The sequence below is a fragment of the Opisthocomus hoazin genome, chromosome 3, assembly GCF_030867145.1.
Source record: "Opisthocomus hoazin isolate bOpiHoa1 chromosome 3, bOpiHoa1.hap1, whole genome shotgun sequence".
In the NCBI taxonomy this organism is placed as follows: domain Eukaryota; kingdom Metazoa; phylum Chordata; class Aves; order Opisthocomiformes; family Opisthocomidae; genus Opisthocomus; species Opisthocomus hoazin.
The window spans coordinates 15,819,911-15,847,175 of NC_134416.1; the positions used below are offsets into that span (position 1 = coordinate 15,819,911).

At 44.8% G+C, this 27,265-nt stretch overlaps 1 protein-coding gene across 1 annotated transcript in view; it reads right to left on the reverse strand.

The window, feature by feature from the left end:
* DEPTOR (DEP domain containing MTOR interacting protein) overlaps window positions 1-17,450 on the reverse strand; it is an 83,217-nt gene extending 65,767 nt beyond the window's left edge. Inside the window, exon 1 of the mRNA XM_075415634.1 lies at window positions 16,773-17,450. Coding sequence (XP_075271749.1) covers window positions 16,773-16,858 — 86 coding nt within the window. The 5' untranslated portion in view covers window positions 16,859-17,450. The remainder of the gene's footprint in view (window positions 1-16,772) is intronic.
* Between the last annotated feature and the right edge of the window lie 9,815 nt (window positions 17,451-27,265).

Consider the following 27,265-nt stretch of genomic DNA (forward strand, 5'->3'; position numbering starts at 1 on the left):
GTGAGACCCCACCTGGAGTCCTGCATTCAGCTCTGGAGACCCCAGCACAAAAAGGAGACGGACCTGTTGGAGTGAGTCCAGAGGAGGAAACAAAAATGATCAGAGGGCTGGAGGACCTCTCCTATGAGGAAAGGCTGAGAGAGTTGGGACTGTTCAGCCTGAAGAAGAGAAGGCTGCGGAGAGACCTTACAACAGCCTTCCAGTGCCTGAAGGGGGCCTATAGGAAAGATGGGGACAATGTTTGTAGCAAAGCCTGTTGTGATAGGTCAAGGAGTAATGGCTTTAAACTAAGGGAGGGTAGATGTAGACTAGATACAAGGAAGAAATTTTTTACCATGACAGTGGTGAAACACTGGAACGGGTTTCCCAGAAAGGTAGTGGAGGCCCCATCCCTGGACACATTCAAGGCCAGGTTGGATGGGGCTCTGAGCAACCTGGTCCAGGTGAAGATGTCCCTGCTCACTGCAGGGGCGTTGGACTAGATGACCTCTAAAGGTCCCTTCCAACCCAAAGCATTCTATGATTCTGTTTTTTCCTCCAACATCTGAAGGAAAGCCTATGACCATTTTGACACACAATTGTGTCAAAAAAGTCTGGGGATCTGCAGTGAGGAAACCCCATCAGTGGGCTAGCAGCATGCATAGAAGCCAAGGGTCTGGTCCGCTTCCTTGCTAAATCAAAGTGTAGCAATCAGGAGAAGCTGCAAAGGCAGAGGATCCCTCTGTCAGCTTCACGGCCCAACTCCGCATTTCACCCTTGGGTGAAGTCTCCAGATGTCTGTACTCAGCTGGCTTTCCTGCCTCCACACGCAACACCCGCTCATCCTGCTGACACCCAAATCACCACGTCTGCAGCAACCTCCAGACCCTCATCTGAGATCTTGTGAAGCTACCACAAAGGACCTGACTATATATTCATAGTCACTTTCATCTTTTTAAGCCTGGAATTTGTCTAATTTTATATGATGGTTAATAAGAAAACAGGGATTAGTGTAACAGTTACATCATTAGAGCACTATGCATGCAGGAATACAAGTTACAGTACTAAAGACTATTAAAAACTAGAAAATATTAAGGCTTTTTTTGTTATAGCTTCATGTTTCTTACAATCCCCTCTATCAATGGCACTTTTTTTTTTTAATTTATTTGTTGAAATAATATCGGGTACATAGTTATTAAAGTAAATAAATCAAAATAGGATAGAAGCCTAGACTCCTGTTACAGCCTTTTTCAGTTCCCTTAAGCTGTCACGTTTGCTTAAGAAAAACATTGCTTTGAGTGTAAAATGTAAGGCAATATGACCTTCACAGCCAGCTGGAGGCAACAAATCAGTATAATCCTAATTAAAATTCTGCTCATTTAGTATGTCTTTCTTAAAGAGAAACCTGCAACATCCAATAAGGTTTCCCTGTGAGTGCCAAATGAAAAACCAGAAATGAATCCCTGTCTACAGAGAAAAAAATGAAAAACATCTCAGAAAGCTATTGATTGCCTCAAACTACATTGAGTGAGTTTCAAACACCTCTATGCCAAATGGTAACAATGATTTTACCGACAATTCTGCAGCATAACACTACTGTATTCATTTTTTAAACACAGAAAGGATTGCTCTCTGCCACAAATTTTTTAATGATAAAGAACGGTCCTCTCTGCTTTAAATCTCTTTATTTTGGTCATACAAACACATAACATGAAGAATTATGGTATATGAATTTAAGGGGGTTACTCAATGATATGAATTTACTCACCGCTTAAATTCTGGCAGGCTGATGAAGAATTTTCTCATTAAGGAAAATGTATTAATAAAAATCCTAGTTAAAAACTAAGTCTCTTTAAAGGATTTTACTTCTGCAAAAACCTAGCCTGCAGAGGGTTTCTTTGGATGAGCTCAGCATTTTTCTACATCTGATGTATGATATGAACAGATACACAGCTGCTGCTTAACCACTCGTTATGAATAGTTCCTACTGTCAGGATGCTATCAAGGATCTTGTCTTGTTTGATTAGGCCTTGTTAAATGTTCACAAGTAGATGAGCTTTGAAAAGATAAATATTACAGAAGCGTTCTTCCTCTGCTTGTTAAGATCAAATGGAAATTCTCCTTTAAAATAATAAAAAAATCACTAAGGAGCCCAGGGAAGTTCTGCTGCTCTACTGAACAGCTTGCTCCCTTTGTTGGGCCATGTGTTTTCCATTTCTCATTCTAGGCAAAATTCTCTCTCCCCACAGGCAGAAAGCTCAGTGAACAGGTATTTATGTGCTCTGACAATAAATTCAAACCGTGACTTCTTACTACTTTAATCAGAACACGCACCCTGATACTTACTCACCAAGTAACGGCATCAGCTTTACATATGCTATCAGCCTCAGTTGAATGTTGGTAGACTTAGATTACAACAATACTGTTACATTTACAACATGCTCCAAACTCTGGGTCATGCCAGAACTTGAATCCAAAACACACATTGCACAGACAGTCAGGGATAGGCTTTAGATGGGCAACAGGACAAAAGGAGGTGAGAAGCAGGGTCTGCATGGTGCCTTTACACAGGCTCAGATATTCACCTGTCACCAGTGTAAATGGCCCAACACCATGTGTTAATCCCAAATCCAATTCATTTACTCAAGACAAGCCTTGACACCACACGTCCTGAAGAAAGGCAGGATCTGTAGGACCCTGGGTATGGTTGCTCCTCAGATGGTGTCAATGACCACAGCTGGACAGATCGACCACAGGCACTTCTTGTCATAGCTACCCAGACATGTGGAGGCATGCTAACGAGCATGCCAAGGTTTAGTCCATTACTTACCCTGGCTATCAAAGCACAATAAAAACAGTACTAATTAGGTCTTAATTTGAACACAACTACAATGAGCTTTCTGAATGCTGAACTATACAAGATTTCAGTCCATATATAAGTAGGCTGTGCATATATGACCTGCTGAAGCTGCAAAATGTTTGTGGCCACTGAAGACATGAAATCATTGACCAAGTGGCCAACACCTTTCTGTGCCTTTTTCCACAGGTGGAATACTGATATTTTATATGAAATGATGTGCTGTATACCATCTTTAGTCTGCAAGCAAAACGTCACAATTTCCAGTCCACTGGAACTTTTCCTTCGCCACTATACGTTTCAACAAATTCTTCTCTCTGCGTTTATTGTGCTTCTCCTAAGCAGTTTACACAATCCTTTTTTCTTCCTCCTTTGCCCCAGTAATGTGTTTCCCAAGAGTTTTTCCCATTGTTAGTGGCCTCACATAAACTCAGATGTTCCATATTCATCAGAAAAGAAATCAACACAGAGTACAAACATATTTAATGTGAAATTATGTAGGATACACTGTTTCAGCTGGTGTTTCTACAGATTTAACCAAAAAAAGTCTTATGAAGTTCTTAATATATTAGTTTGGAGCAGCTCTAGCCCCTCTGTAGCCAAAGTGAATGCAAGTAATTATCTTTCAACCACCACTGTTTGATTCATTACAGTAGGCCCAAAGTATAGCACTTGGAAAAAACACCACTTTATAGAAACCTAAAATAATTGGATTTTCCCCCATTACAAAATATTTTTAAAGGATCTAAACCTTGCAGCATTGTGATAAAGCACAATGGCATACAGAGAAAGCAACAAATCTCATTACTTTGCGCTTGTTGAAAGAAATATTATTTTCAAAAAGGTGGGATAATTGTTGGGCACATGCCTGATTTAATCACGTCTCTGAGTGCATCTGTAAAGGCAAGGGAATATATCTCATTACCTTCCAAATGGATTATCGGATGAGACCTGCCCCTCCAAGAGGAGAAAGTGTTAATAGTTCTAATACCTTCTTCCCTCAACACGAGACTGAAAATCCACTTTCCGCAAGCAAAGCTGGAGCTGCAGGACTATGGAAACCTAGGAATTTATGCACAAAAATGAACTCCCAAACTGAGCCCTTTGTTCACCGTGTGAGCGGATCCGAGAGCGCTCGATCTGTTTGCTGTATCACCGTGCAGGCAGTGAGAGCGGAGGAGCAGGTGGCTTGCCCTGAGATTAGTGTTCCTCTTGTAGTGCCAACACGACATAGCCAGCAGGATTTCTGGCACTAACGTGATCCACCAGCCTTCCAGCATGTATTACTCTGTACACTGCCCCCAGTCTTTTCTCTATTCTCATCTTTCAAGGACTGATATAAAACCAGTATGTCCCAAGTCCCCCAGTTTCTGAAGAAATGGATCTACAGATAACCTCATAGACACTTTGAAAAGCTCTCTTGGTGGCAGGAAGAGTTGCGATGTTGGCATCTCATGAATCTCACACGAGCTGGGGTAAAATCCTGGCCTGACTTAAGACAGTGTGGTCAAGGGAACCGGGTTCTCCCCTTCACATCTTCATAAAAATCTCAGTTAGAACAGAGAGATATCAAAAGTTCTTGGGCATTCACTTGGAACTGGATACACTTATTGTCCTTACATTTGCTTGAAAAGCTGGACAATGTGAAAAGAGTGGTACTGTCAATCACTGCATCCATTGGACAAACTAGCCCAGCTGATTTTGCACTGAAGTAGGTTAGGAAGTACCCTCATAATCCCTCCCACCAGCCCAACTGAGTGGGTAATAATCTCTGGTTACCAGCCAGCAACAAAATGCTGACAATATCAGCCACCACAGCTTAAAGAAGACATCATGCTATGCCTTCATGAAATATAGAGTAATGTAAGCTGGAAGAGACCTCTGGAGGTCAACTGGTCCAACCTACACTGAAAGCATGTCCAGTTAGTACAAGCTGCTCAGGGGTGTGTCCAGGCAAGATTGTAATATCTCCAAGCTTCTGTGGGCCTCTGTTCCATTTTTTACTTACCCTCACAGCGAATAATTCTTTACAAATATCTAATTAGAAATCCCCTTGCAAATTTTGCCTACTGCTTCTTGTTCTATCTCTGTGCACTTTGGAAAAGACTCTCTCCCTGTTTCCCTACACCTTTCATTTAAGTAGTTGCAACCAGCAGTAAGGTCGCCCTAAGCCTTCTTGTCTCTAGCCTGAGCAGACCCAGCCCTCAGCATCTCCTTGTATATCACATGCTCCAGCCCAACCCCACTGTGAGAGCCAGCCCTCCTTGGGGCTTGCTTCTTGTATGAAGACACCTTTGTGCTGTCTATTTTAGATAATTACATAATTTTGCATAAATTAAGGGTAAATAAATAAATTAAGGTTATTAAAATAAGCTTTCAATAAACCTTGCTTTATTTCTTTTGTTCAGTGTGCTTTTAAGAACCTGCTTTCATCACCTTGTCTAATTAGACAAGCAGCAATATGATACCAATGGCTCCTACTATGGAGCTATTTTTCTCGTCACAGAGATCTACTTATTAATTTAACCTCATCTATTTCTACCATTTCCCAAAAGACTTGAAAGGTCTGGTTTTGTCCAAGTGCTATTAGTTTTGAAACTACTTTAATTGTCCAAGACAAGTCTTTAAGCTTCTAGGCCCAAATAATTCTCCAAATAGTATTCGTGCAATCTCTCTAGGGATTTGTACACGCACAGTGATGCTGCTTTGAACTTCTTCACATCACAGTCTCCCTCTGCACGCACTGACCAAGCACCAAAGCAGCAGTTTAAGGCAGGAGTTACTCTTTCTACATCTTAGTAAAAATAAATTCATTTCAGCTAGAGGAAAGTATAAGCTAATTACATCCTGAGCAACAGGAAACAATTAACAGCTTTCTATTATATCACTCTGATTTCAAAGCTATACAATTATATGCTACTGCAGAAAAGGATACGTAATTATCAAGAGAAGGATCTTTTCTGAAAAAAAAAACGAAAGGAAATTGTTCCACCGCTGACAATCAGTGCTATAAATAGTGCTTAGTTAGTATCTTTTCAGAAGTCATTTCCATTATTTGTAATCCTAACTTTGAGTGACGCGTTGGCCATGTGTTGTCAGATTCTCCTCCCAGAGAGGATGAGCCTAAGTGCTGGACTCTGAATCCCAGACAAGCACTCACAACTTCAGCTTCTTGTGAATATTCTGCAAAGCTCATTGGAACTAAATGAAAAATTATTGGTTTTACAAACCATATTGTAATTATGGCCTGCATTTGGTTTGCCTCTTAAATCAGAGATGAGAATGGCTTGAGAAAATATAAAGGAATACACAGGCTTGCTTTAAGCAGCCCCAGTGCTTTGAAGACACGAGGAACAACATGAAGAGCAACGGATACAACATAAGCACACTTCTTTTTAACTCCTGCGAATAAACTCCTTTGGCTCAATATGCAGGAAAGTGGTGCAGACGCAGACCCAGCAGATTGTACAACAGTTCAGCTGAACATTAATGAAAACATTACAGCAATATACCCGTTCTGGCAATGGCCCTTCGTGGGAGAAGCAATGAAACAAATGCACATAACCCTCCAAGTCAAAGGCCACAGTGCTAACACAGATGGAAGCTGTGTTACCAGGTGTGGGAGAATCTTCTCAAACTAGGTGGATTATATAAGATCAATAAAGGATAAATATGATAGTGCTAGTGCTGCTTATCAGCAGAAGAACTTTGATCTCTGCAGATTCCTCATGCAATGCTTCTCCAGTACAGTTACAGCTCTCCCCCAGGAAGTTCAAGTTCTGTTCCAAGTTCTCCTTCCCTATTATCTTACACCTCAAGGCTTCTTCTATGCACTGTCCTTGACAAACATCATTTTGTCTGGCTCTTATGTAGCTGGAATGCTCTTGGAAAGATAGTTTCCAAAGCTCTTGATCTCAATAACGTTGCCCACCTCCCTGATTCCTTCCACCGTCTCCTCTTCTTCTGTCACATCAAACATGGTATTACTGTGCTCATCTTCACTTTCAAGCTCCCACCTTTGCTATCACCGTCTCTCAGGTGGCATTGGCTTTTGCTCTGACTGGCCATCTAATTCCAGTTTTAACATTTGGTTTTAAAACTTCAAGCAAGCATCTTTGTGCTTGCTGCCTCAATGCACAGGAGGCATGCTCACCCAGACAGCCACAGATCTGTCCCCCAAATCGTGTCCAGCATTGCTATGATCTCTACCAAAAACTTGACATCTAAACAGGGGTTGGGCAGGGGCAGAACGGATGACAGGAATGGCACGATGGATGAAAGGATGTCCTGGACTGGCACAGCTGTACTTTAACATCAGGGTCTGACTCCATGAGAAGTCAATCTCACTGTGGGGTCCCTCAGTAAAAGGGGGGGTCTGTGCAGCTCCTCACCCCAGGCCAGCTGACCTTGTCCCTTGCACCGATATTGGTGCTAGTTTGACATGACAGTAACCTGGCTGAGCCCCCAGACTGCTCACTGTGGGGTCAGACACACACCAACATGGGTGCACGAGGCCAAGGAGCAGCAGCCCAGGTCCAGGAGAGTGGGGCTGCCCTTTTCGGCAGCAGCAGCAAGACACATCGGCTCAATGCCGCTGTAAAACCCACAGCATGACCTACAGTCCCCTGGTTCTCCACAGAAACCAGAAAACTCCCATCTGCCTGCACATCCCTGTGACGCAGCTGTGGCAGCCCATGTAATCTCCCACACAATTGCACGGAAATGGAGAATTACGGCCTTGTTATGTGAAAAACAGCTTCCATATTTGCTCTGAATTAGCAAGCCCAGTCAGGCATATTTTTTAATTATTTGTAAATGCACCTTTGAGATCTGAATGCATTTACTGGATTGAGCTACTGTTAAGAAGCAAACTGCAAAGACTGTAAAATTATAGGGCTGATGATCATGAAGGTAGGGGGTTGCATTCTGAAGTAGTGCTGTCACGTCGGTAGCACTGTGATGTGCTGGTCTTATAAATTACATAGTACAAATTTCAAAACATATGAAATGTCAATATTTGTCTCTATTCATGCACAATACCCTGACAAGAGTGCAGAAGTAAAGGTAAAACCTTAAAAGAGAAATAATCTGCGCAAATTGCAAACATAGTTTCTGTTCCTGTCTGGTAACAACAAGTGCATTGGGCATTTAAACTCAACATGATTTTTATAGCCTGTCTTCTACTGGAGTCTGACATTTTCTAATGGGAAACCAGCAAATGTTTGACCCATGTTGAGTTTAGGCAGGTTAAGCACTGCAGGGGTGGTCAAGCAAACCCAGCACCGGCTGCTGCCACTGCACCCTCTCTCCATCCTTGACCATGCGTTTCTGCCGGCTCCCTCACCCCAGTGCTGGCACTGGTCTGACCTCATGCTGAGACTGTTCAGAAAGTTAATTTTTTCTTATTTGGCTTCAGCCGCTTTCGTCCGCTGAACTTTTGATCCCAGACGAACACCAGTGCGCAGTGCAAAGGAAGTGATAAAAGTGAGGCAGTAGCAGCCTTCAGTTAGATCTGCTGTATCAGAAAACCATAGCCTTAAACCGTAGTTCAGTCACATGGGGTAAGCCAGCACCCATTTCTTCCCCCATACTTCTCCAGAGAAAGCTTTTCTGTGGTCATGCAGTACATCGATTTGTAAAACTGACCCAACTGAAACATCAGCCATCGAAAAGCCCGGCTGATCACCTCCCCAGTGCAGGTCACGATATGGTGATGGTCCAGAGATGCTTAAACCAGTCTGAAGGAAGGGAAGCACAGAGGAGGGAACCAGGAGGCAGAAATGTCTGTGTTGGTATGGGTACAAGAAGGAGAGGACCACTGCTTTCAGTGGCAGTACTAGCTTGAAGTTTTAACCATCCAAACTCTTAGGCCCCTCTCCACTTCTATAGCTCCAGGCACACCCGGCTCCCTGCAGAGCTGTGCCATGACCAGGAGCCTCGCTGAGGAAGAGAGAAACAGATGCAACAGAAGCAGACCTGCTGATGATCGCTGCCTGAAGAGGCTCCTTTGGCTTCGCAGCTTTCTCTAGAGCCCACGTGAGCCTGTGACACAGTCTGTGGGTTATCTTCTCCCTTTCTCCATGCTTCCAAGCAACGCGATGTTTTAAAGCTTTCAAAAAATAAAGGAGCAAGATTATACATTATTTTACTTCCACTCCTGCTATATAGCACTCTCCTGGCAGTGAAGGTTTAAATATTTTTCTTTAACTCTGAGATAAATTTTATTCTTTCTGCTGCAAGGAACAAAAGCATATTCACAATACAGTCATTTCTCCTTAAGGCCACAGGAAAAATGTGAGATTCGAGGGAAAGGTCAAATCTCCAAACAGTTTAAAAAAAAGAATTAAAAAATTAAAAGTCATGAATGTTCTTGATATTTATGAAATCGATTAAAAATCTCTCCTCAGCTTTCCTTCTGCTAGCTAGTGGAGGCAAACTGCCTTTATAAATCTGTCTCTCCATTCTATTATAAAACCAATAGTCTTAGTCAAATCAGTGTCACTAAGGATCCTTGTGAGCCTGTGTTCAAATAGGTTTAAGCTGTATTTAATTCCAGTGGTTTATACATTAATATTGTTTAAAATATACAGTTTATATGTCCTGCTCTTGCTTAAGGAAAAAAAAAACAACCAGCAACCCATGACTAACATGTGAAGTCCATCCTTCACTCAGCGAATGCCAGTGGCTCTGCCGAGACCTGAAGCTTTACAGTCTCTGTCTTTATTAAGCTTTAGACCCCCAATGCAGTTTTTCTTCAGGGTACACCAGATACACGAACCAAACCTGCTTAGCTCTTGCTTCTTACGGAGCCTTTCATCCCCTTTGCCAGTTCTTCATCAGTTTAATCTCTTGCCACAAAAGTTTATTTTGAGGAGATGACTGTGTTCAGCCCTGGCCTTGAACCCAGGCAAAAAAGTATCTTTCAGTTAGCAAAAAGGCTCACCAAAGCCTGCTCTACCAGGAAGAAAGAGGCAAAAGAGTCGACACAACCGCAACACAAGGGTTACGAAAATAAAAAGCAGAGTAAGTGGCAAGAAAGGTGGAAGGGCCCAGAGCCTCAGGAGGGAATGTCTGTTTCTGAGAGTAGATCCTAAGCCAAGAGCTACCACCCAAGCCAGCACCAGACACTTCGTGATGAGGATGAAGCAGTCTACGTCAGGAACATAGCTGGGCTGCGGAGAGGCTAACTTTTGCTGCTGTGACAATATCCTTCATTTTCTTAAGTATTACATCACAGAAAGCACTGAAATTCTTCAGGTTATACACTTCAAAAAGTACTGCAGTCTACAGATACGAGAAACACCTCAATTGAAATGAGGTACACCGATTCCTCCCTACTCCTTGTCCATTTATCCAATAGTGAAATCTGGTTGACCTCCCGCCTGGCTTCAGTCACTCTGCAGATGTGACTTTGGAGGGAGAAAAGAGCAGATCCTTTCCTGAACATGGTACCCTGAGCTTCCCACCCATGCTGGCACCCACCGTATCACCTCTGCATCTCCACACCCAGGAAGTATTTTTCTCTGCACTTACGGGATGCCACTCTTGGGCTTGGTCCTCCCAAACCAGAAATCCCAATCCTGACAGAGTCCCACTTCGGTTCCCCACGTTTGGTGGCTTCACACAGACCCTCCCTCGCTGGCCAGAGCCCACTCCTGCTGCAAGCAACCGCTACCAATGGCAGTCAAGATTTGTGCTGCAAGGGCTTTATTTTTCTTCAGAGTATACAGTGCCTGCCCTTGATGGGACTTGATAAATAGCTCAAATTCCTAGGCACTATCGCTACACAAATGGTAAATAATAACAGCAAGTTGTAGGAGGACTTCTCTGCCATGGTGCCAGCCTGTGGCCACTGTCCTCACAAAAGCAGGGATCATGTAGTAAACACAAAGCTAGATTGCTTTTGACACATTAATCCTGCCTTCCCTGCATGACCATCAACATCAAAACAGTTTCCTCCACCTGCTCACGAGCAGCTCCTTTAATGTAAAATAAATAAAAAATATTCTTGCACATACTCGACACATCCAGGATCCTTTGCTTGCCTGCTGATCTCTGCTAACCTGAGATAAAAGTTAATGACTGACTCCATCGGGAATGGAATACATAAAACATACAGCACAAACCACTCGCACAACATCTGCCTTCTTGTGTACACAGCGAAAGAGCGACCGCTATTTGCACATGCGTTGTTAACTACTTGATCTCTGAGTTGTGCTTAAGGAAAACTGCTGATGGGAACAACTAAATTATTAAAAGGCATAGCTTAAAGGAAAGAACTGACCAAACAAAAGCCTTACGTCCTGATTTCTAGAAATGTTGAGTAGCCACAAATGTTCCTCAGGGACATGAGAAACTGAGATTCCTGGCCCAGGAATCATATACATATATATACAAATACATATACCATATGTCATATATCATATATACATACATATATGTATGTATCTGTGCATGCAGGCATGCTTACATATGCATATGGGATTTGATGTCATTAAAATTAGTAAAAACGGGCAAGACTGAAGCACATGAGAAGGTGCATCAAGTATCAAAGGTTCTAGAAAAAAGAACATATTAATCTGAGAAACACATGCTTTTCATACAATTAAAATAATCTATATTAATTAAAATATATAATTTAAAGTGTTGTGATAGGGCAGAGTTAGTGGGTAACTTCTTGATTTCAGAGCACTTCATTTTGCAGCCTTACCAGCCTTCACTTTGAAACCTTTTATTTCAGCGTATTACGCTGGTGGAACTGCTCAGAGAAGATGACTGACAATTTTTTGGTCGCTTGATTTTGGAAAACAAATCAATGAAAGTGAAATTATTTGGACAGAGAGTTCTGGAGCACTCTGTTCCACAGAGATCTGACAATACAATCTCTTCTGTCCTATCCGCCCCAAAGAAGTCAGCAGACAAGAGCCTTCTCAAGTGAGACGACCGAAAACTGTTTTTTCAGGGTTAGTTTAGAGCCCAACCAGTCGGTCTTGGCTAAGGGAAATGCAACCGCTGGTGGAGAACTAAGCAAGCTGCAAGAACAAGGTGCAGAGGGTGGAAAAGCACATCAGCCCTTTAGGTGGAAGTGCAATATTAGATGGGCTTCGGCAGATCACCTAATCTCACCTAAATGAATTCTGTCTCTAAAAATGTCATATGCTTTTATTTGATATCTGAAGATCGGTCAGGACCTGATGTGAGAGGAAGCGACCTCTAGACAATTCTATATCTTAATACCCTACATTCCTTTTAGAGCATAAGCTTACACAGTTGGAGTAGCACATCACCAGAGCATTAATATACTTTCAAACACAGTGAGAGCATTTAATACACTAAGTAACTTCATGGTTAATATATTTCTATATTGTAACAACACATTAACACTAAGGCTCTCTTGATTACTTTTCTCCAGAAACTGTTCTTGTTGTGTGCCCTGGGTTCTTTGCACCTTAGAATGCCAACGAACTTTTGAACCCTATCCCTGTGAAAAAGGTTGATTATTCATTGCTCAGAATAAGCAAAAAATGTATGGACCTGTAGGTGCTATCATCCTTCAGAAGTTAATGACTCTGAAAGTTACACACTCCAATATGTTACGAAGTGTTCTCCAAGGGATAATCTTCCTGAAGTGAGACCTTTGGAAGACCAGTGAAAACTGGTTTTGACTTTTCTCTTAGAGCTTCAAAATGTATAGCTGTTTACCACGTGAAGCCTCTTTTGTAAAATTAAACTCATATAAAAACCCTGACAAAAAGGCAAGCATATTTCTGTTGAACCATGTCTTGCGTTTTGTCTCTTCTGAAAGAAAGAAAAGAAATAAACATGCTTAATATTTCCCTAAGCAGAAAGAAAGAAGATGCTGAATCGTAAGAACTATTCTTTCAAAATCACTGGATCATCTAACAGGTTTTCTAATTATTTACTCAACTATTTAAAAGAAGTGTGAATCGGGAAAGGTGTTGCTTCTTGTAAGGGCTGCTGATAAAGAAGTATCCAAAAGTCTGCAGAGACGTTAAATGTCATCCAAGTTGCACCTACTACAGAGAACTGCACCATATATACGATGGCAATTTATGATTTTCTTTTTTTTAAAAGGTGCTCTTTTAGCATTTCTGCTTGGTCAACTGAAGCCTGAAGACACCCTGAATGACTAGGCACATTTTCTGTAAGAAATGAGGGACTCTTGGAGACATACCAGATTTCAGTGACAATCTAGCATCAAGAAACAATTAGCAGACAAGGAAGATTTCAGACACCCCTGACTTGTAAGACAGGCAGCCAGCATGTGTATCAAAACATGCCCGTTGAAACTGCTTTTGGTTGTCAGAGGCAAGACTAGCTCCAACCAAGTTAATGCTCAAACCCAGACAGAGATTCTTTAATCCTTCTGCCAAACAGTGCTGAAACGGGCACAACCTGTTGCCTTCGAGCTGGAGGGAAATGAGCTTGGAATTGCTCATGCAAGTTCAATAAAACTCTTCTCGACTTCTGTAGTGCCACTACATGTCCCTGTTATTAGACTTCCAAAGATGCCTACCCAAAACACTAAGGCCGTGACACCTTCCTTCAGGCAAACCCAGCGAGACCACGGAAACCCAGGGACATTGGCTTCCCAGGGCTGCCCCCAGGCAGAGGTTTGCAGGCAGGGATGTGGTGGGGTGGAGGCTTTGAAGGGCTCTCCCAGTCCCAAGGAAGCTGAAGGCCTCATGACCCTGTCAAGCACATCTCACAGTTTCTTCAGGAGACAGATCCATATTCATCACTTGCAACTTAGGGAGCCTCTTAAGGGGAGGTCTGTTGTGGCCCATCCTTGAAAGAAAGAGCTCACCACTGAACAGCTACAGGGGCACTGAAACCACAGCAGAACAGAGCTGGGGTTTCAGGTGGTTGGAGCTGTCGGGCAGCCAGAGCCCAGCAGTTTGTCCTTGCAGGGCTCTCGGTGCCTGGCGAGCCCGTAGCTAGATCGTGCCTTGCTCTTCCTCATCTTCCGCACAGCAGCGAGAAGCTGCCGAAGGGTCTGTCCTGAAGTGTCACACTGCTGAGATCTTCTGCTTTGTTTCATGGCTGTCAGCTTCATAATTAAAAAGGGCTGCCATGAGCCAAACTTCAGAAGTCCTCACTTTAAAAAATATGTTCCCACTAACCAAAAGTAAGAGTGAGATAGGTATTCGCTGAGCCAGCTATTGCGTATCAAGGCAGAGAACACCACTGGATGTAAAAATTTACCATGTTAGCTAAAATATAGCTCAAGGTCCTGTTTCTTTTTCCATAAATCATCCCAGCCATGGACCAGGTTCTGCATCACAGCCTCATGTCCCATGGACTGCTCATGACCGAAGCTGATGGGTGCAAGCCCGGAGCCAGCGTGTGCCGGCAGCCAGCTCCCCGGGTGCCAGCCGACATGGGGCAGAGGCCTCTGACCTCGCAAAGGAGAAACACATCACAAGCAACTGCGGGACAATAACAAGGAGAAGGAAAAAACCCTTTGGCCTCCTCCTCTCCGTCCCCTAGCCAGCTTGCACGTGCCTGGGGAGGGGAAGGGGGCACAGGGCTTCCATCCCCACCACACAGCGTGCAAAGCCAGGCTCACCAAGGCGTTGCTTGGATGGCTTCAGCCCTCACTGCACAAGGAGGTCCCTGCCAGGGAGGGATGGACATGCAGCAAACATGCCACAGGAATGGGGGCTATGAGGCAATGCACGAGGCTGGGGCGAGATGGGCAACAGGAACTTCACCAGGAATTTTAATCAAGCCGCTCTCACAACTATTTGAGTTTCGACACGTGCCATTTGGTCTAGTACGAGAGTGCTTTAAATACCTACATTTGGTTGGTTTTCTGTACGCGACACCATGCTCACAGTTTCATTTTACACTTTTACTCCTAAGGTATGCGTTCATCTTGCAGTATGCAACACTTGCTCGCACGCACTCTCACTGAAATACACACACATTCACCCCTCTGCCTGCACCACGCCTGCCTGCCGGGGGCTTATCTTGCGTTTGTGCGCATCACTAAGAATAGAGTACAGTGGGGTTCCTTGAGTGCATGCATGTGCTGGCTTCCTATCAGCTGTTTGCCTGCCCCGAAGGCTGCTGAGATAGCCTGGCTTTGATCCTGAAAACCCTCCACGTTTTCTTTTAGCTTTAACAATTCTACACTTATCTTGGACAGGAAAAGGGAAACTTTAAATGTAGGATTGGCTAAACCTTGTCTACCAGCCAGTTTTTTATCGCATATTTTGTGGCTTTTATTGTCTGGAAGACTGAAGAAACCTAACCCTTTGCATAGAGTATCCCGACAAAGAAACAGAACAAAGCTAACAAAAAACTCGGGGAAGAAAGACAATTTTGAACACAGTTTCACAAGACGGTTCCAGCTGACCCAACAGCTCACTGCTGCCAAAACGGGAGATCTCGCTTCTTCTCCACTACCTCCTCTTCTTGTTCTTGGCTCCACATTCCCACCACCTGTCTCCTGCGGGTTCTGGCAGTCAGCAGATCAGATAACTAACCCACCCACCGGATCTCCACATCGGGTCTGCTCCCAGGAAGGTGCAAGAAGCACATGAGCAGGCACGAGGGAGGAGGTGGGACTGCCCAGCTGGGAACAGGGAGTAGGAACAGGGCTGGGGGGAGAGCAGATCTCCCCGTTCAGCAGTTACGCAGGCTGAGCTGTTGATGAAACCACAGCCCAAGGAGATCTGGGTCACTTCCCACAGATTTGCACCATAATGTCCATAGGTAACTTCACAGGATGGGGAATAATTTGTATCTATAGGTCATCCTGCCCAAAAATAGCACCATGTTTCATTACCTTAATAAACAAGACAACAACAAATGTTGTCCTTGATTGTAAGGCTAATGAGCTGATCGTGGGAGCCACATCTGCTGAAGTTTCCTCAGTCTTCTCCTTAGGGAAAGACTGCAACGCTTGTGCTTTGACGTGTAACTGTGAGGTATATAGAAAGACTTCACATGATCTTAACAGAAATTTTGTATTAGCCTTGAATCTTCAGCTTCCAGGGAGATAAATTAGGAACAGCAGGATTCTTGTTGGGGACTTGGATGAACAACTTGGCACTCAGTCCACGAGGCAGAACATGCACGCCGGTGCACCCTGTCACCCCAGGCTTCACTTCAGCCTGCTTTGAAGGGGAATCTCAAGCTTGGAGCAGACGTCAGTGTGTACTGCAGCCTGACCACCGAAACGACGTTTACTCCCCAAACGTGGGTATCGTCGCATCACAAGGTGTCGACGGTCCTTACCGTGTGGATGCGACCAGTAACAATGTCAGCGTCTGTACTAGCAGCACCTCGCAAACTAAGCAAAATCTCTACCATTTTGCTGTGTTTATGGAAAGTCATTTGAGCCAAAAGTTCCAAGAAAAATCAAGCAAAAACTAGCGGGAAAATATTTCTGCACTCTCTTTCTAGTTACACATAGAACACACAATAACAATGGGATTTTACTTCCTGAACCGCAAGATGTTCCACGAGCACCCCGAAAGCCTGCACACTGCTTTCTCTCCCCGGCAGCGCACGGGTGCGGATGGCACACTGAACACATCGCAGAAATCAAAAACCGAGCCAGGCGTTTTCGCTCCGGGTCCCCGCGCCGCGCACACAACCCCGCTCACCCAGCGCCGCGGAGGGCAGCGACCCCCCCCCACCTGCTGGGACCGGCTGGTGCGCAGCGAGGAGCGGCCCTCAGCACCAGGGGCACCTCTGCAGGGTCCCTCCTCCTCCTCCTCCTCCTCCTCCTCCTCCTCCTCGCCGCTGCGGAAAGCGGGGCCGGAGCCCGGGGACGCGCTGGGAGCAGGGCAGGTGCTCCGCTGCGCCTGGAGCCCGAGGGGACGGACCCTCGCCCTTCCCCTCCCGCCGTCGGCGGGGCTGCTGCCGACCCCCGGGTTCGCGTCGGGGGGAAGGCACCGCTTACCGGAGCTGCTCGCCGGTGAGCAGGACCTCGGCCATGTGCTCCAGCTCCGCCGCTTTCTGCTGCATGCTGCTTATGCCCTCCTCCATCGCCGCCGGCCGAGCGGGGACCGGGGACCCGCCGCCCCGCCGGCAGCCCCGAGGGTCGCCTCCCCCGGGGACGGGGGACGGACGGACGGACGGACAGCGGCAGCCTCCCCCCGCCGCTGCGGCTCACCTGAGCGGAGCAGGTCGCTTGTCCCCTCGGCAGGCTCGGACACCCCCCCCGCCCCGCTTCCCGTGTTATTGTGTCACGGGCAGGCGGAGAAACACACGGCCGCAGCCGCCGCAGCCCGGCGCGCCGAGGCAGCAGCGTCCCCCCCCGGCTGCCACACGGCAGGGCCGGCTCTGCCCGCCCCGTGGCGAGGGGCCCGATCCCCGCCGGGGGCTGACAGCCGCCGGGCCGGGAAGGGCCGGGATGGGCCGGCTGGGAGGGGGGGCTCCCCCGCCGTGACTCCCTTCCCGCGGGGGCCGAGTCCCCGCCGCCCCCCGCCCCCGCTCGGGGGGAGCGCTGGGCCGCCGGGCTCAGCAATACGGGCCGGGGGTCGGGGGTGGGGGTGACAGAGGGAGATACCGGTCCCGGTTTTCACCCTGACGAACGGCCGCTGCCCTCCCGCCGCCCGGGCTGCTGCTCGCCTGCTGCCCAGGGGTTATTCTCAGGCGCTGGGCCCCTGCCCGCCTCACCTCTCCCTCTCCGGGCGACGGCGGACGCGGAATGCTTGAGAGGGCAGCGGAGCATTTACTCTTGGCAATGGGAAGTGAACGGCAAGGTCATGAGCGTTGTCAACATTTTTGGTGATGGAAAAAAAACCCAGCCTTTTTTTTAAAAAAGTCCAGGAGGTCTCTTCTGCAGTGGTCCAACCGTGGTTTTCCTTTACAACCAGGTGCAATTAAGATACACCCTGAGCGCCCGCTCACTGCCTTTATTTCTGCCTGCATGTCCTCTGTGCGCATGGAAATTGCATACGCTGAAGTGTCTGTGATACTGTCATCGATTCAGGACCACAACGATAGTTTCAGGACCAAGAGAAGAACTAAGAGGGAACCAAGCGCGCCTAGCAGTGACCAGGCTGCAGGCAATGGCAAGGAGGTGATTCTTTGCACGGCCCATAGCAGACTTGCGGTATTTATTACCAAAGGAGGTTTGGGTGCAAAAGAATGGACCAGGAGTCAGGGAAAATATGGACAAGTACTTGGAAACGAAATCTACGGCGGGTTATTAAGCAAACAGCAGCCACATCCAGCTCAGGAAATTCTCTGTTCTAAAAATAATTGCAAGCTAGGCAAGCAGTTGCGAGACGTTTCGTATATGCTTTCCCTGCTGTTCTCCAAGCATCTGTTCAGAGCCACCGAGATGAACACTGGAGTAGATGGTCCTTTGGTTCAACCCAGTACAGGCGTTTCAACGAGCACCGTTGCGGGTCTCAGAGAGCACTAGAGACCCATGGTGGCAAAGGGAAAAAAACAGAATCTGCCTTCATTTCGTTCATGGAACAGGCTGGGGAGACAGGACACTTTTGGACTGTAAATACTACAGCCTGAGCTTGCTTGCTGTAAATTTGGAAGACAGGCATTTGATCTGAACGCTTGCAAACGGTCTAACTCCACTCATACTGCAAACATACAAAGTACAGATTCACACAGCTGGGAACAAAAAGGGAATTGAAACAACCATCTCATCTGACCTTATCTTTAGCACAAAGAATTTACACAGTAATTTTTATCAAGCACTTTATCACATGACTGAAGGAAAGACAATTTCAAGAGAATGTTACTGTACATTGCAGATCCTTCCTGGGTAAGCCCTCAGCTCCATCACCTGGGTTTGGCCGTCCACTGCTGCTAAAAGGGGACACACCATTCTTCTCAGCTCTGGCCGCACAATCTGCGATGTGTCTTATGCTAGTTTTCCCACTGTTAGGACCTCTCCTTGGTGCAATTCAATTCACTAAACGGGCAGAAGAGTATGAGAAAGGGAAGAGTTTCTTCTGGGATAGCAAGAAGCACAGTGTGGATGGCTGTAGGGTCCAACCAGAGCTGGCACCGAGGTGGAGTGGGCCTGGGCAGCTGGCAGCAGGAACAACAGAGGAGGAAGAGGGAGAGGAAAAGGAGGAAGAAGCTGGCTTCAGGCAGAGACAAGCTATCAGCTTGACTCAGAGTGTTTGAGGAACTGCAGCCTGGAATGCATATCTTTCCTTGCATATTCTTGCAATTTGGAATATGCAGGCCAGTGCAATTTCCTGTACTGAATTATTTAATGATTATACATGGCCATGTCTGCCTTTGCGCACTGATAGCCCATTTGTAATTTGTTCCACATGTTCACACTGAAATTTCTTACAGTTACAGTGTGCCTAAGAGGAGGGAATTGGGTATCAGTCACTCCAAGCCTGTTGTCACCCAAAAATGATTAATTAACATAACCCCGAAGGGTCATGTTTCGGCCAAAAGCCAGTAACAGTCTACATAAAATAACCCGTTTAGATGATTATTTTTAGTGTACAGACTGCTACAGAAAATCAGGTCTAGCGAAAGGTTAAATTGTCTTGACCATTCCTCCCAGGGGAGACCGGCCATCAAGACTAAGACACTCTAAGAGGTGGGACAGCCTCTGCAGGGCCTAAAATCCTGACAGCCAGAGAGAGAGACATCCCTCTGAGGTAACCTCCAGGAAGCGGATTGATTTCTTTTTTGTACATAAAGGATCAATTTCAGGAGCTGGTGTCTATTTTCGATACGAATACCTACTTGCATTTTACCTTAGCATGGCTGGAATTAAGGGAGATGAAGGCAGCTAGCTAAGAGTAAGGCACTCCTCAGCCAGCAGCATGCCTAACTACCCACATAATCACAGAATGGTAGAGGTTGGAAGGGACCTCTGTGGGTCATCTAGTCCAACCCCCCTGCTGAAGCAGGATTGCCTAAAGCAGGCTGCACAGGACCTTGTCCAGGCGGGTCTTGAATATCTCCAGAGAAGGAGACTCCACAACCTCTCTGGGCAGCCTATTCTAGTGCTCCATCACCCTCAAAGTGAGGAAGTTTTTGAGCTGGAGCCCTGGAAAGCTTAAAACCTCATCTTTCACAACATCAGCAGGGTAAGCAGAGCTGCAGAGGTCTGGTGGAGAGTTGGTACCACAGGCATGAGGGGAAGCTCAAGTGTCTTCCAGTGACTGCTGATGACGCCGGAGACTCTCTGGCATACATTAAGGTATTAGGCTCTACATTTGAAACCCCAAGGTAATGATGCTCTGTGGAACATCAGGCATGAATAGGGACATTGTATGAGAGTGCAGGCTTTAGAAAACATTCTAGTAATTTGTATAGAGTTTCTTATCTCACAGAGTAAATGCTCAAGTAGTGAAATGCTAAATGTTTATATAGTGAAATAAGAATATTGCTTTCACTGCTTTAAAGATTATTGCACCTCTGGCCTACATTTTGACTTCATAAATTAGTCTGAGATTTGATAAACTAATTCTCTAGCCCCACTAATTAATTTTCTGCAAGATTGTTTTAGCAAGAGACATTCATACAAAAAATGTACCGGTATTCATGTGTGTACTTCTCATTTCTCCTATAGCATTGCTCCTGAGTCTCTTGTAAGATTGTTTGTCTTTCCCTTGCTGGGATGACTACACCTTTCTAAACACGAAAATGACAGACAAATCATTAAGGCATTGATCACCTCATGCAAAAAAAAATTGGTGAAGCACTTGATGGAGAAAAGGCATTAGCAGGTGAGCTGTTTGATGGGTTAATAGTTTTGTTTTTCTTAACATCCTTTGTATAAGAGCCAGCACTATGTAAACATCAAATTTAAAAATACGTGATCCTCTCTTACTGAGAAAGACAAATACAAAATAGGGTTTTGGCTTTTAATTTGTCCTTTCATTTAAGCAGGTCTTGCAACACTCACAGAAAATTAGCGTGGTGGGGTTTTTTTCTGTATTCCCATGCTTATTTGCAGAGAGGGCTCACTTGTCTTTGTGTTTCAACTGGTTGACTGCCTTAGGACTAGGGGCCTGGCAAGGGGAACCAGAGGAACTACCAGGTATTGTCCACTCTCCCCTCCTCTTTTCAGGCTACATACAATAGCGTTTCCCATTCTTGGCAGTGCAGAGATTACATTCATTGCTGCTCATTTGCAGCTTGAAGTTTAAACAATTTCAGCTGTCTGCTAGAAACCAGTGAGAAGAGTCAGTGCTTGTGTGATTCAAAGGACTGAATGCATCTGGCCAAGCTAATTTTAGTCTTGTGATAAACCACAGGAAAAGTCAGTAAGTTTTCAGAAAAAAAAAAAAAATTGTTATGTTTTAAACTTCTCTTTTTCTGTTATAACATCCATGTTCCTGCAAAAGCCACCATGGTGAGATGGCAGGAGGAATTTATCACAGTCTGTCCAACATTTCAGCACTCAAGTGAGACTCATATCTGTTAAGATTCTTACATTTCATGCGTCACTGACCTGATAATTGTTATAATAGTGAGCTGAAGTGCAGAGAAAGAAGCATTTTGATCCTGAGATATGCTGAGACAATCTGAAAGGAGCTTTCTAAGCCTGTTTTTACTCAGCTTTTCCATTTTCTATGAAATGTTCAAACACTCACTGGGCCAGACAGAGAGAGAGAGATTCCTGTGCAGACTGATGGCTGAAGCATGACCAAGAGATGGGTATGTGTGTTAGTGTTTCCTCCATGAACAGATAAATATTTTATGGAAACAAACAGCTTCAATAAGATAAAAGATCAGAAATTTACATCAGACCAGTAGACCCAGTAACTCAAGTTGACAGTATGGTCTGCTAAACCAGCATTTGGCACTACCCAATGCCAGCGATACCATTTGTTCTGTACACTCAAGTCCCTCTACTTATACCTGGAATATTTTCTGTTCCCTCTTATTTCATTGAGTAGTTTATTATTGAGTAGTTTTGCACTAATTTCTAATTTTAAGCATCACAAAAACATTTACCTGTCAAAAAGCACCTGTAAAAATGGCTGAAACCTTAATCTTTGAAGATTTCGCATGTATTTCCAGTAGTTCTTTTTTGGTTTGTTTTCTCTTTGTTTTATTCTGCATTCAACTGATAGCAAGTATGAACTCATTCAGCCTGAGCTAGATCTACATCACATGTTTAGCCCAGGTTGTAGGCCGGGGCTTTTGTAGTATCCAGCTTAGTGCACGGGCTGGGAGGTGTGAGTCAGCTGGGAAGCGTGACTAAGAGCCAAAAGGAACTGCTTTCTAAACCACATCTCAAGTGTGAAGACAACACCTACTAGCAGCTAAGCAGTAAAAGCCAGCTTCTCAAGCTGTCCCCCAGCTATATCTGTGTTAATGTGCTCTGCTGTCTGGCTGCAAGATCAAAAAGGTTTGCTTAAACCACTGTGGCCTGAACTGACGGTTTGACTCTGCGCTGTAACCAGCCCTGAACGCTCAGGCACTTTTTTTTTTCTCCTTTGGGAGGCACCACCTAAGAGCTGAGATTCGGCCTAAAACACTGTTGCTTACTAGTCCTTTGCTACCTATTCCTGCTTCTCAGCCCGAGCTTCTGCTGACTGTTGCTCTTCCCACGCTGCCGGTGATGGAGCACGCTCTGCCGCAGGCAATCCGGCTCTTCCATGCCCCAGAGCGAGCATCACAGCCAGGTCTTGGGGTGGGCGGTGGGTGCAAGCATGCAGTGTGCGTGCATCTGTGGACGTGTGGTTCTGCTGGCAGGAATGGGTGCAAAGGATTTGACAGAATGCCAAGCAGCTGCTGCCACGGGATATGGAATCACACTCCCCTATGATTGATGAGGCTTTTAATAAAGAAAAACAGTCTTTGTCAAGCAGCGGTCTACAAAGCAGAGGTTTCAGCGTTGTCTCCATCCTTAACCACATTGCATCCTGTCGTTAGGTGAGGCTGTGCGGCACACGGAGGCGTCCGCAGCTGTGGAACACGCGCCAGCGTGGCTGCTGCCCGCTGGCAGGCCTCTCTGGGGCACGGCGGCGGGCACGGCGCCTCGCAGCTATGCCACCATTGCTGCGAGACCTCAGAGACGCAGCAAAGCGATGGTGTCACTCTGCTCTGCTGGGATGATCCCCACCAGCAGCTACTCTGGGCCGCCTAACTCCAGTCTGTTTTCATCTGTGAAACAAACTCTTTCCAGAAGATATGTTTTTTATCACTCTGCCACCCCGTGGTCCTTTCAGGAAATCGTGAAAATGCCTGTTAGAAAATCACCGTGAACTGATGCTCAACAAAAGAAAAAGGATGTTAAATGGAGCTAATGGTAGTTTTGTAAGGGAATAATCTTCAGACAACATAATTTTTGCACAGAATTACAAACACAAATACACTTGAGTCCATCATTAATTTCCCTCCATGATGAACACCAAAATAACTACCCAATCTAGACAAAATGAAAAATTAAAGCCAGTAAAATGCTAGATAAGTCAATGTACTCTTTTATAACAGCACCTTGCAAGGATGTGTTTGTCTGGGACCTCCTGGGTTCTCAAAAAATTTACAGATCTCTTGGAGTGCTGAAGCAATGAGATAAACTCAGTGGAACACGTTTCTAAAATAAGTCAGATGATACAGCATTGAGCTGAGGTATATCAAAATGATCAGATATGACCAATCACTTTATTGAACCAAAGAGAAGGCATGTTTGGTGTTACAGAGAATCAGAATCCTTTGCTGCAGCTTTGTGTCAGGGAAATTGGGTGCCAAAGGAACTGGTGGAAGAAGGCACCAACAGACGCAACTGGGATGAAGCAGAAGCATAGCAAGGTTTTCTCATAAGAACAAATTCAGGTCTCTTGAAATCCAGAACCTGGTAACAATATTGCCAAGGCTGAACGGTACTGGGAACACTGTCCTGCTCTCAGCATCTCAGCAAAAAAAAAGCATCTGAAAATCAATCTGTAGTTGTGTCTGGGAAGAACTTCCCCAAGGTGAGTTCACCCAGGGAAGTGTGGTGAAATGAGGAGAAAAAGGAACAAAAAAGAGCTGGTAAGAGAAAAGAAACAGGGAGAAGAGAGTCCCACTAAGAACAGAAGTGGGACTTGAGCTGAAGAAAAGAGGGGGTGAGAATCAGGAAGGGCAGAGAAGAAACTGGAAGGAAGACAGCAGCAACAGAGCCAGGCTGAGGTAGGAGGCGGGAGGAATAAGTTGTCTTTGTGATGTCCTTCAGAGCTTTTCCCCTCTGTATTACACTGCCTTGACAGGGGGATGCTGCCCGTCTCCAAAGCAACCAGCAGAGAGATGAGACCTTTCCTCCTTGTCTGCATTGACTCCTCTCTCAGGAGAGGAGCCCTCCAAAGTGTCACTCTTGAAGATGTCGGTATAGAAAACTGGCCTAGAAGCATTTCAGGAGACCCACTTACTGCATGTCCCCACGTCGAATAGGATCAGCTACACCCGTGCTTTTCCTGTAACCCAATCTGGCAGACCCCAGAACCCACTCCCTCAGCAATGGAACTTGTATAGAAATTTTAATAAACGATTTCTGAGTTTCTTAATTCCCTTCGATGTTTCCCTCATTCAAATTGTTAAATTTGGGGGAGGGAAATTCATTTAGCTCTCCAAAGAGGGCTTGAAGGGCAGTATCTCCCCTCAAGCCTTGCACAGCATCTCTTCTCAAGCAGTTCATGATGAGAGCAGCCTCATCGTCCACTTACTGAATGATTTCAGGAGAAAGGCGATTTTGTTAGGTAAGGTCCAGGCCAAAACTGGTGACTCAGCTTCCAACATCTAGAGGGGAGAAGTTGAGAAGATAAGGATCTCTCCTAACTGTACAGGCAATGAAGTTATTTTCCTAGTTGAAGGTCACTGCAGGTCTGAGAGGCCAAAACACACGAAGAATGGAAAGTTACTTCTGTTCTCCCAGTTACAGCTTACCACATGGTGTCAAATTATTCACCATCTCAAGACATTGATATGCCTTGTGATATACTCACTACTAATCATTACTCACAGAGTTGTAAGAAAAAAATTCCAACTACTCATTGACACAGTGATTACAATGGAAAAATGTTTGGCCTCATGACAACCTCAAGTATTCAGCAGCAGGAGGAAAAAAAGTACAGATGCTTAGGATCTACACAGAAAAAAGATCAAAAATGTAATTGATACAGGAACATTCATGCTTTAGGCATAGGCCCATAGTAATACCTGGTGAGGGGGGTAGAGGGAAATCTTCTGAACAAAGTGTTTCTTGCAGAGACATCTGCGGAGTTTTTTGCCATTTTGTGCAAAGCAGATGGTTTGGGGCTAAAAAGGACATGGGATTAGATGGACTCCTAGGTATACTGAGGAGCAGAACAGGAAGGGGACAGCTGGCTCGTCTAACATTTCAGCACCAGGAGGAAAGCTGAGAATGACAAAATTGAGCTAACTGGTAATCCTTAGAAGGCTCCAGCCTGAGATCTCATATTTCAACATGGCTGAGGGTGACACTAGAAGACCTTACAAGCAGAAGCAAGAGAAACAACTAGAATTTAATGGAATCAGATATTTGTTCTGCAGTTTATAGATCATGCCAACACTGGGGGTTTTGGACAGTTTTTTGATGATGTGCTTATTTGTATTGTTGTTTGAATTTGTCCCTCTGTAAGGCTTCTGCTCCTCTTGTTACATGAGCTTTTCTCATATTGGCTTCCTCATGGTCCTCATCTGAGTTTTTATCCCACTGTTTTTCACTGTCATTTTCCTGCACCACCATACTCCTCCATTGTACACTCTCCACAGTTAGAATATTTGATGAGTCTTCCTGCATTTGTTTATATTTTGCATAATATGGCTATGGTTTTCACATTAATTAATTAATCTTTTTATTTATTTTAGATTCACACAGATATTATAGGTATGCAGTTTGCTGGCATATACTTGTAACGCTTAACCCTAGCAATGTCTCCAAAAATAATAATACATTCACTGCAAAAAAACTTTCTGAGGTTACTACTATGCAGATATTAGTTAATCAAGAAGTGAGACAATATGATAACTTGCCAGATGACACATACTGATGTTTAGTATGTCACTACTGATAAGGTCTCCAGACTGAGCCTTCAAATTAGCCACGGCACACTCTACATAGTATTTTTAAAACATCACATTTCATTCCATTTATCTATAGACATTTATCTTGTTGATACTACTGCTAACTGTTTCAAATCATTTTAGCAGCAGGTGTATTACGTGATTAAATTTTAGGGCCCACTGTTAATTTTGCGAATTAGCAAAATCAGCTGAGTCTGAATTACAGTTTTTGCTGTGGTAGAAGCACTCTGGTGATCTATCCAGAAAAGCAGATGGAGAAAAAGACTTTCATAGTGTACTCATGCATTAAATGGCATGCATGCCTGTCATACATGCTAAATCTAAAAGGGACTGTGTCCCTGTAATCAATATATTCTTGAAAAAAATGTCCTGCCCTTTCATGCCAATATTAACAGGAACCATAGCACCTTCCCACCCACTGCACCAGTGTTCATGCTGTGAGGACACTTCTGGTAGCTAAGAACGACTTCGCTAACTGGCTGAGGCTGGGAGAAGCTCTGAATGTAGGCTGGGTACCAGCTTGTTCAGGTTTACCCCACCTTATCACGAATGTCGTTAGTGTGGCATGACTGATCCTCCAGATTGTTTACAATCACATGTGCTGTCCTTGCAGAGAAATGACTTCACAACAAAACAGGTATCTAAGCACTAGTTCGCATAAGCATTGGGCATCTGGGTTCTTGTTTGTCACAGCGGCATACTGTGAAATTCTCAAAGTAATTTGCTAAATCTGTTGATGGTGTTTGTGCCCTGGCTACTTTGGCATGTGTTCTCCAGCTTTGTGCTTGAGTGTTTCTTCTCCAGTGTTTCCAGCACAGAACCAATGTTACATCACTGAGACACCTCAAGTTATTATATAGTTTACACAGATATTTAGGTTTTGTTACATCTGTTTATTTTCTCATAATTTGAATGTAATTGTTTTGCATCTTCCTGTTGGCCTATTAAAAATGACAAGACAGCACTTAGCTGAGGTAACAGGGAGCTATCTGGTGCTTTGTGGTGCTTTGCTGGACAACATCATCAGGTACGACAGTTTGACTGGGATAGGGTAATACAAATTAATCAATGCCTGAACTACAGTATATGCAAGCCACTGCTTTGCTATTTCAACTAGTCATTACCAAAAAAAATAAAAGTAAAAATATGTCTAACTCAATAACCAACTCCAATGAAGAGCAGCAGAGTGTATGCTCTGGTGATTTAGCAGGTCTGAGTTTATTTAGGGTCCTGAGCTATGACTAAAACCAGAACATTGTGATTAACTGAGACAAGTACATGTAACCTTTACAAATGTGTCTGTTTTGTGGATCGCGCTCATTTTGACTTTCACCACATGTCACAACATCCACAAAGTGTTGTATAAAAAGGTCTTCTATCACTCGTAACTCACTTTCTGTTCACTTGAATGAT